This window comes from Salminus brasiliensis, chromosome 17 (assembly GCF_030463535.1).
Source record: "Salminus brasiliensis chromosome 17, fSalBra1.hap2, whole genome shotgun sequence".
NCBI classification, from domain to species: domain Eukaryota; kingdom Metazoa; phylum Chordata; class Actinopteri; order Characiformes; family Bryconidae; genus Salminus; species Salminus brasiliensis.
This window is the reverse complement of record NC_132894.1, coordinates 31,033,571-31,042,983: the sequence shown is the minus strand read 5'-3', so window position 1 is coordinate 31,042,983 and position 9,413 is coordinate 31,033,571. Positions and strand designations below refer to the sequence as shown.

General features: G+C 40.7%; 2 protein-coding genes across 2 annotated transcripts; one reads left to right on the top strand and one right to left on the bottom strand.

Moving 5' to 3' along the window:
- Nucleotides 1-272: 272 nt before the first annotated feature.
- Nucleotides 273-5,069, bottom strand: LOC140538084 (cystatin-POGU1). Its single transcript, XM_072660496.1, has 4 exons — nt 4,865-5,069; nt 3,145-3,329; nt 1,847-1,960; nt 273-646 (listed from the first exon to the last, which is right to left on the bottom strand). The coding sequence occupies exons 2-4, from the start codon at nt 3,310-3,312 to the stop codon at nt 563-565; spliced, it is 366 nt and encodes a 121-aa protein (XP_072516597.1). The 5' UTR covers nt 3,313-3,329; nt 4,865-5,069; the 3' UTR covers nt 273-562.
- A 1,982-nt stretch (nt 5,070-7,051) lies between these two features.
- rbbp9 (retinoblastoma binding protein 9) lies at nt 7,052-9,380 on the top strand. The gene is made up of 5 exons (XM_072660463.1): nt 7,052-7,194; nt 7,695-7,737; nt 7,846-7,951; nt 8,052-8,137; nt 8,303-9,380. The coding sequence occupies exons 1-5, from the start codon at nt 7,099-7,101 to the stop codon at nt 8,524-8,526; spliced, it is 555 nt and encodes a 184-aa protein (XP_072516564.1). The 5' UTR covers nt 7,052-7,098; the 3' UTR covers nt 8,527-9,380.
- Nucleotides 9,381-9,413: the final 33 nt, after the last annotated feature.

Here is a 9,413-nt window from a genome sequence, read left to right as displayed (position 1 = left end):
GCTGGGGCCCAGGGAAAGCGCAATTGGCCTTGCTCTCTCCAGGGTGGGTAGATGGCACTACATCGCTTTGTAGCGGGTGTCTGCAGGCTGGTGCTTTGGAGGCAGGTATGCTGTGCTTTCCTCCCGGCGCCCAGTGATGTCACATCAGCAGCAGTGCGATGTGCAATGCGATGGGGGATTATGTATTTATGTATAGGTTGGGTACTAATTGGCAGTCCAAAATGGGTGAAATTTGATATATTTAAAAAGAAAAAAATAAATTTTAGGACACATTGTTTTTCACACAGTTTATTGCAGTATTGTAACAATAGTGGTCTTTAGCTGCCCAACATGAAGATAGTCAGGCTTTCCACAGGACTCATGAAATATGTTAAATACATTAAATACTTAAAAAAAAAAAGATACTCAAATGTTTTGACACAATCAAAAACTTGGGATTTGGGCATTTTTAGTACCTAAAGTTTGATCCTCAAAATGAAGTCAGCTGTGCTGAAGTGTTCTCAAACAGTTAGGAAGGTTTTTAGTGACGACTGCTGAAATGAATTCACTGCAGTCTTTTAAATCAGGCACAGCGGCCTGACAGCAGGTGGCTGGGCACCGTGTTCTCTCCTGGAACTGCCAGCACCACGAAGCTGCAGATCATGGTCTGAGAAAAAGAGATATACATAAATTAATAAATTCATCTTCATTCAAAGTTCATGTAAATGGCCTTTAACCCGCATGAAAATAAGCCGCTGGTGCTATGCTCACTTCTGTCATGAAAAAAGTGTATGCTTATTATTGCAGTTTCAGGACACCCTGGGATACCCTGTATAACTGTACCCTTAAAGACTACAAAGACATTAACAAACATAACAGCCTGGAATGCAGTAAGTGGTGCCACAGAATTATCTGGTATGTAGATGTATACACATACACACACACACACACACACACACACACACACCAATCAATTAATTAGGAACACTATACTAATATGGGACTGAGCCTCTCTTTCTAGTTTTAAGCCTGTGAGCCCACTGCAGCCTCAGCGTTCTGTTCTTGGCTGACCTAACGTGGTCTTCTGCTGTTGTGGCCCATCTGTCTCAAGGTTCACAGCTAAAGCACCCAATGAGAAGCTGATGTGAAGTTCATTATCTTTTCTACAAAGCATTCAAAAAGGACTGGGCATACAGGCATGGCACCAACAAAGCACGCATGAACACACGCTCTATTGACTTCCCATATCCTATACAGTATTTAAAAGGCTAATTCACACATGTTTGTGCTGAGCATCGTGGCAGACACTGCAACTGCGTTTGTATGAGCGGATGAAGAAGAAAGTGACTTGCTTGAGGAGCATTAACACAGCTTTGTTTGTGGCTTAGCCAATCAGATTAAAAACAGATATAACTTAAAGAAAGACCTAATTTTGCTAGGTGAGGTGATCAGCGAGGTGAGGTGCTGATGCTGGACAAATGGCTCGGGTTCACAAATGCCACTCCCAGACGTCCTGGGAAGCTACTAGATGAAGCTTCATCACTCCAGAGAACACAGTTTAACAGCTCAAATGCTCAGGAGCTTTATATCCCACCCGCTGACGCATGGCATTAGGTGACCTTAGCCTCATGTGCAGACCCTCCAGGGCATCCCATTCTGCTGGAAATGGGTGCACTTCTTAAGCAGCTGAATTAGTTAATTAGACTGGGTGTCTGGGTGTTGTGTGAAAATCGTGAATTAACATACAAACACATAAGGTTAAACTTCTGTACTGGTGTATTTAAGAAAAATGAGTACTCAATGACATACTGATGTTTTAATGGAATTACAGAAATACAGGAACAGAAATGTGGACATGGTCTCTTGCCTGTGCATTAGTCTTCAGGTTGCAGTCCTCCAGCTTCGCTTTTCCGTCGTTTCTGCAGTTTGTCTCAGCCACTCGCACCTCCAGGGAGAATTTTACCCAAGTAGGTGGATAGAGCTAAAGAAGACATACAGCATTCTGAATGGATGTTTCCAACTGAAGGTAAATATATTCCATTAAAAAGGATGGTGGAGTGGGTAAAGTCATTGATTACATAATTTACCATACTTCTGAACTCGATCCATTTTCTATAATAAATGGGATATTTTTGTACAATGGCAGTCTTGCTGTGTAAGAAACAAATGCAGGTGTATTTAACCATCAAGCCTAATAATAAATAATGATGGAAATAAATGTTTAGAATACTTCCCATTGCTTTAGTAATAGCACCTGTTACCAAGTCCTATCATGTAGTTTTCATACGGTGGCCGTTTTTGATTGTAGTAATGATTACTATTACTTAATATCAATTTGCCACATGTTTCTCATCACTGTCATGCAAAAACATCAGAATAAGAATTGTTCAGTGTAAAATATTTTGTTTTAAGTAATTTTGTAGCATTTCTATTGGTCTGTTCATCATTAAATTTGACACAATGTAAGGAACAACTATCAGATTTGCATTACCTGGATAAATATGAATATTAAGTGCAACACTTAAAGTGCAAATTATATTATATTATATATATATATATAATGAATATATATATATATATATATATATATATATATATATATATATATATATATATATATATATATGCAGTCACAAGCTAATATATATTGAGGCCACAAATTAAGTGGTTTCTAGTGGTCCTGAGATGCAGCTATGAGAGGTACATAGCTATGAGAGGTATTATTGAAAAGTGCCAGCGTTTAGGAAGCACAGCAACTCGGACCACGTAAAGTTACAGAGCGGGGTCAGGGCTGAGTGCTGAGCTAAGAGCATAGTGCAAAAAAATCTCCAACACTCTGCTAACCCAATAACTGCAAAGCTCCACACCTGCAAAGTGCTCCATTTTAATTCCTATTTAGAATGGGAAGCCATAAAAAAAAGCTCCTGTAGGTGTGATGTAGGTATATGTCCCAAAACTTCTGTCCACTTTTGAGTTACGTCTACCATAGAAGAATATACATTTTTGGTTTTCAAAAGAAATGAAGTACTTCTGAAGGGGAGATGCATGGGTGATGAACCTTTTAAAGCTTTGAAGAAGTCAACGTAAGGGTTCTTCACCAACTGAAGGGTTCCTCACACTGAGAGTGTGTATGTGAGTTAGGTTTACAGGTTTACAGTCACTGACCTCAGCACGTTCTGACATGACCTTCACTACTTTATAAGCAAAGGCACTGTTGCTCATGCGATTGTGGGAGTCGATGGCAAAGTTGGCTACTTCTTCAACATTCAGGCTGCTCCCAGACCAGACAGAAGCCATGACAACAGCAGCGAGGAGGATCCGGGTGTACGTCATCGTGCTGGAACGCAGGTCTGCAGAAGTAAGAGCACAGGTTTAGTAATCTGGATAAAACACAATAGAACTGAGAGGAGTTTTCATGTAGGTTTCACACACTGCTGCTCCAGCACAATGCTGACGACACGTAATCGAGACAGCAGACAAGCACAACCAATCCACAGCAGAAGATTTCCCTCCTGGCACAGAACACCTGACTTTGCTGTCCTGTACATTTTCCTGGACACAGCTTCGATAGGAGAAGTGAAGTCTCAGAGAAGTGTCTTACCCTGTTACTGGTTTCTCTTCCAATACATTCCTATTCTTTTATCTGCCGTACCACAAAAAACAGACCCTCCCCTTTTTTTACATTAACTCATTAATGTCCATATCTGAAGTGGTCAGCTTCCTTTGGTCTCCTTTTTTTGAGTGGTCCTAGCTGACCTGAGCACAAATCCAAAGATTTGTTGTAACCATATGAACAATAAGGGAGTTTTCACAGAATTGATCAAGTTATCAGACTATATATATTTTTAAAAAGCTCACCTGATCCTGAATAAAAGTACACTATATAGACAAAAGTATTGGGACACCTGCTCCTTCATTGTCTCTTCTGAAATCAAGGGTATAATAATAATTAAGAGCTTGTTCTACTGGCACTGCTGTGAGGATTTGCTTGCTGTAGTGACGAGCATTAGTACGGTCAAAATGTTGGATAATCATCAAGCCAAAGCCACAAGACAATGTATTGAGGCCACAAATTACAGTTCTAGTGGCCCTGAGATACTATATTAAGGCCAGAAAAATAATATTAACATCACAATATTTTATCTTGTGGTTTCTTGTCTTCGCCCTAGTCCCGCCTATTCATTATAGTGTTTCCACCTGTGTCTTCTTTGTAGCCCCGCCCTCTCGTTATCCTCCCCAGGTGTTCCTGTTTGTGTCTTGTGCTCTTATATCCCTGTCTTTGTCTAGCATTGTTGCGTTTGTGCTTGATGGGCAATGTTTGCGGGCTTCTGTCTGTGTCTGGGTTTTCTTGCTTCTTGCTTGTTTTTGGTGTTTTGGGGTTTTGTTACTTTTGTGCTCCTCTATTATGGATGTCCCTGATCTTCTTGATTCTGTTTGAATTGATATTAAAAAGATTACTAAAGATAACTCACCTGCATCCTGCCATCAACCCCCCCCCCCTCCCCTCCACACACACACACACACACACACACACACACACACACATTATGTTTCTAGTGGCCACAAAATAATATTTTGAGGCCTCAAATGACATTTCTAGTGGCCACAAGATAAAATACTGAGGCCATGAATTAATATATTGAAGCCAAAATAATGACTCTAGCAGCCACAAGATGATCTTGAGGCCACAAGAAAAACACAAAACAATATACAGTATTATCTCGTGGCTTCAGTACCTTATTTCGTGGCAACTAGAAACTTAAACTGTGTATATAATAGATTATCTGGCCACAACTGAGTAAAGACGACCACCACGTCACCCCAGGGGCTCCGTGCAGACGAACCCCTAATCGTACGAACTAGTGGGCACATCTGCAGTACTCGCCTTCCCTCCTCTGAGCTCCAGCAGCTCCAGCAGCTCCGCTTACACTCAGCGCTTCCTCTGCTGCTGCATTCTGCTGATACTGGCACTCACTGGGGAGACTGGTTCTCAGGTTTGGTCACGACATGCACAGAAGAAATGTCCTAAACCTGATCGATTACTCCTTTCTGCTTCGCTGCCAGCAGCTTGCTTATTCTGCACGGTTTCCTGATCACCTGACGGAGGCGTGTCTTCTCCAGGACCCTGCTGCGGAGACACGGTGTCCTAAACCCGTCCACATTTACAGAACAGGCCACCTTAAGGATGCTGTACATTTACTGCTAAGCTGAGGCAGGTCTGTGCAGATGATGGCTCTTTTTGGACCAAATATGGTTATATAGAATGTATTATTGAATGTATTATGTCCAGTAAATTATTGTCTTTCTTATTTTCCACTACAGTTATTAATCAAAGTACAGCATGCAGTATGCAGAACTGAACCTGAAATAATATTGGAGAAATCCTTTATCAGTGTTGGTCTATTAAAACTCAAAAAGACATTTTCATGTGGTCCAGTGCCTCATCATACTGAGAGAGATGGTGAAACTATAGCCTGTGCTGTACTGCAAAGTGGAATAAGCCCATACAATTAATAAAACGCACTTTTAGCAAACTAAAGCTAAAAAAAAAAAAAGATAAACAGTTTTTATTCGTTTTTATTTCTGCTCCACCTTTACAGGTGTAGTTGCAGTGTTCCGCCAGTGGGGGGCAGTAAACGCAAGTTTAAAGCCAGAGTAGTTCAGCATGTTGGGCGGATTTGCAGGGGAACTGCAGCTCCCCCGTAATTTCTGTAGGGTTCTGTCTAAATAGTAAATCTTGGTTCTGTTTGGGGTGATATTAAAAGGATTACTGAAGATAACTCGCACTTGCATCCTTGCATCAACCCCCCTATTGTTATATTATGTTTCTAGTGGCCACAAGATCATATATTCAGGCCTTAAATTAAGTTTCTAGTGGCAACAAAATAATATATTGATGTATTGATATATTGATACATTGATGCCTCAAATTACATTTCTAGTGGCCACAGAATAATATGTCGAGCCCTTAAATTACATTTCTAGTGGCCACAAAATAATATATTGATGTATTGATACTTTGATGCCTCAAATTACATTTTCTAGTGGCCACAAAATAATATATTGAGGCCCTTAAATTACATTTCTAGTGGCCACAAAATAATATATTGATATATTGATACATTGATGCCTCAAATAAAGTTTCTAGTGGACACAAAATAATAAATTGATGTATTGATATATTGATACATTGATGCCTCAAATTACATTTCTAGTGGCCACAGAATAATATGTCGAGCCCTTAAATTACATTTCTAGTGGCCACAAAATAATATATTGATATATTGATACATTGATGCCTCGAATTAAGTTTCTAGTGGCCACAGAATAATATAATGAGACCTCAGATTATGTTTCTAGTGGCCACAAAATAATATATTGAGACCTCAGATTACGTTTCTAGTGGCCACAGAATAATATAATGAGACCTCAGATTATGTTTCTAGTGGCCACAAAATAATATATTGAGACCTCAGATTACGTTTCTAGTGGCCACAGAATAATATAATGAGACCTCAGATTATGTTTCTAGTGGCCACAAAATAATATAATGAGACCTCAGATTACGTTTCTAGTGGCCACAGAATAATATAATGAGACCTCAGATTATGTTTCTAGTGGCCACAAAATAATATAATGAGACCTCAGATTACGTTTCTAGTGGCCACAGAATAATATAATGAGACCTCAGATTATGTTTCTAGTGGCCACAAAATAATATAATGAGACCTCAGATTACGTTTCTAGTGGCCACAGAATAATATATTGAGACCTCAGATTACGTTTCTAGTGGCCACAGAATAATATAATGAGACCTCAGATTATGTTTCTAGTGGTAATTTAATTTGAGCATATTTGGAATATTGGGTAGATTGGGGAACTGCAGTGCCACCATAATGTCTTCTTATTTGCTGTAGATTTATTTCTACATTTTTAATCTGTCTATTAATTCAGATTCTTCAACATATAAAAAATAGTAAGAAAAGATTATCAAAAGCATGAAAAGCGTTACTCTGAAACCGCCAGTCCAGTAGAGGGAGCTGTAGCTGACTGGTTTTCGGCCACAGTGCTTCTGTCGGACTGGTGCTGTGGTTCCTCTCTGAACACTGAACTGAAATCATGCCTCTGAAGAAAGCTGTGATTGTTCCAGGCAATGGTGCCGGGGACGTGCTGCACTGTAACTGGTATGGATGGACCCATAAGCAGATCAATAAGGTACGGCAGTGGTTAATAGGAGCCAGGTTTGTGTAGAAAGCAGGTAAACACCGACTTGTGCAGTGCAGGGGTCTCTGGGATCAGGGCTGGGAGGAAACCTGCACTTCAGTCCACTAGAGGTCTACCTAACGTTATAGGAACGTAATAGGAAAGTTTTTTTTTTAAAAGGTAACACGTTAGAACGTTAGCCTGTGACGTCATAAAGGTTTCAAACGCAACATTCGCATTTAGACAAACTGTAACGTCTAGGAAACGTTTGAAGCAACATTCCCAAAACCAAACATAAAAAACGTTGATACAACTGATAGCTACAGGTTACACTGCTATAATATTCCCAGTGCATAATATTTAAGGGATGTCTAAAGAATTTGCAACCATTTAAACGTTCAATAAAATGTTTAATAAATGTTCAAATGAACTTCCATTTCTTTTTGAAATCTGCCTATTTATTTCATATTCATATTAATATCTTGAACTGTGTCTCTTTCTTTTCTTCTCAGATTTCAGGTTTGTCCAGCCAGTTGAAAAACATGCCAGACCCAGGTAGCTACACAACCTTCCAGAAGCAGGAGCTGTGTGAGACCTTCCACCACATCTGGATCTAATTTAGATGTTTTTAACTTGCTCTTTGCATTTTGACTGCTTTTCCAGTGACCGCCAGGGAGAGCATATGGCTGCCCTTCATGGAGAAGGACCTGCTGTGTGATGAAGAGACAGTGATCATTGGCCACAGCTCTGGAGCTGCTGCAGCTATGAGGTATGATGAATGCTAGATTTAATGAAGGCAGATTTTCTGGTGTCGTGATGGTTCTCGTAGTTCTCCATGGTTCTTCTTTTTCCCTGTACCTGGACGTTAGATATGCTGAGACTCACAAGGTATTTGGCATCATCCTGGTGGGCGCCTACACCTCAGACCTGGGAGATGAGAACGAGAGAGAGAGTGGTGAGTGGAACTGACCTTGTGGACCTTGGTCTACAAAAATGAACATCTACCTGACGTTATTAGGCATCGACAGCATGTGCAGGATGTCTTGGAGATTGGGTTTTCTGTTGCTAAGTTGGGTACTGTAGTGTAATACCTTTCCTTCTGGCCTTTCCTCTCGCTCAGGGTATTTCAGCCGGCCGTGGGAATGGGAGAAGATCAGAGCGAACGTGAAGCACATTGTTCAGTTTGGATCAACAGACGACCCTTTCTTACCGTGGGAGGAGCAGCAGGAGGTAGCTGATGGACTGAAGGCAGAACTTCACAAATACACAGACCGTGGACATTTTCAAAACACACACTTCCCAGAGCTCATCAGTGTCGTCCAGAAACTGACAAAAGCTGATTGAAGGTGCCAAAGAGTAGCATGCCCAGCAGCAATAGTGGTAAGGGTCTAACAATGACCCTGATGTGGCCTTGTATCGTATCGTATCCCTCCCTCCCTCCCTCCCCACAGTCTCCAGTGAGGGTCTCTTTTGCGATCTTTCTTGGAAACTTGTGTCTGGGACTAAAGCCAGTCACGTGGGAGCCAATTTGAGAAAATCATGGAGGGGCTTTTGCTGTGGGCAGGCCTACGAGGGACAAATGTCAGGGCTTGTTATTGAAAGTCACTTAAGTTCTACAGCATTATGTGACTTTTGAGGCTCATTTTTTGAAGGCCTGGCATTGCAGATGTTTACTGGAAAGCCTAAATCACAAAACATCAAAAAAAAAAAATCTTTCCTATCAAAAATGGCTGTATCACTACAGCCCTAAATAGTGACCGAGACATGTCTATACTTCAGTTAGGGTGTATTGATTGGCTACGGTAGTGGTTCCCAACCCTGGTCCTGGAGAACCCCCTGCCCTGCATATTTTAGTGGTTTTCTTCTCCAGCACATGCCTTTAAGTCAGGAAGTGCTGGTTAGTTCACTGATGAACTGGATGTTGTGTGTTGGGAGCTGGGTAAACAGGGTTGAGAACCACTGATGCAAAATCTGAATTGGAAGTAATTCTCGTGCATTCTTTAGAGAAGACAGTGTTTCATCTTCAAGAGGCTTTACTGTACTAGTAAATTTGTTAGTCATGGCGGTGATCTTGAGGTGGGCGATATGAACCTGGCACCACCGGAAATAACTGTTGTGTAATGCTACACAGCAACAAGGTACTTATTAGGCATAGGACGAAGAAAATGGCAACATTAAAAGCATTAAGCTAAATGTTACATGTGTTGCAATTTATTTATTTCTTACATTTT

Bases quoted from the DNA above. Each gene is read 5' to 3' on its own strand.
- LOC140538084 (XM_072660496.1), bottom strand. From the start codon at position 3,312: ATGACGTACACCCGGATCCTCCTCGCTGCTGTTGTCATGGCTTCTGTC. The intron at 1,961-3,144 runs GTCAGTGACTGT...TGTCTTCTTTAG, and splicing joins TCATGTCAGAACGTGCTGAG to CTCTATCCACCTACTTGGGT. The intron at 647-1,846 runs GCAAGAGACCAT...TCTTTTTCTCAG, and splicing joins ACCTGAAGACTAATGCACAG to ACCATGATCTGCAGCTTCGT.
- rbbp9 (XM_072660463.1), top strand. From the start codon at position 7,099: ATGCCTCTGAAGAAAGCTGTGATTGTTCCAGGCAATGGTGCCGGGGAC. The intron at 7,195-7,694 runs GTACGGCAGTGG...TTTTCTTCTCAG, and splicing joins CCCATAAGCAGATCAATAAG to ATTTCAGGTTTGTCCAGCCA. The intron at 8,138-8,302 runs GTGAGTGGAACT...CCTCTCGCTCAG, and splicing joins TGAGAACGAGAGAGAGAGTG to GGTATTTCAGCCGGCCGTGG.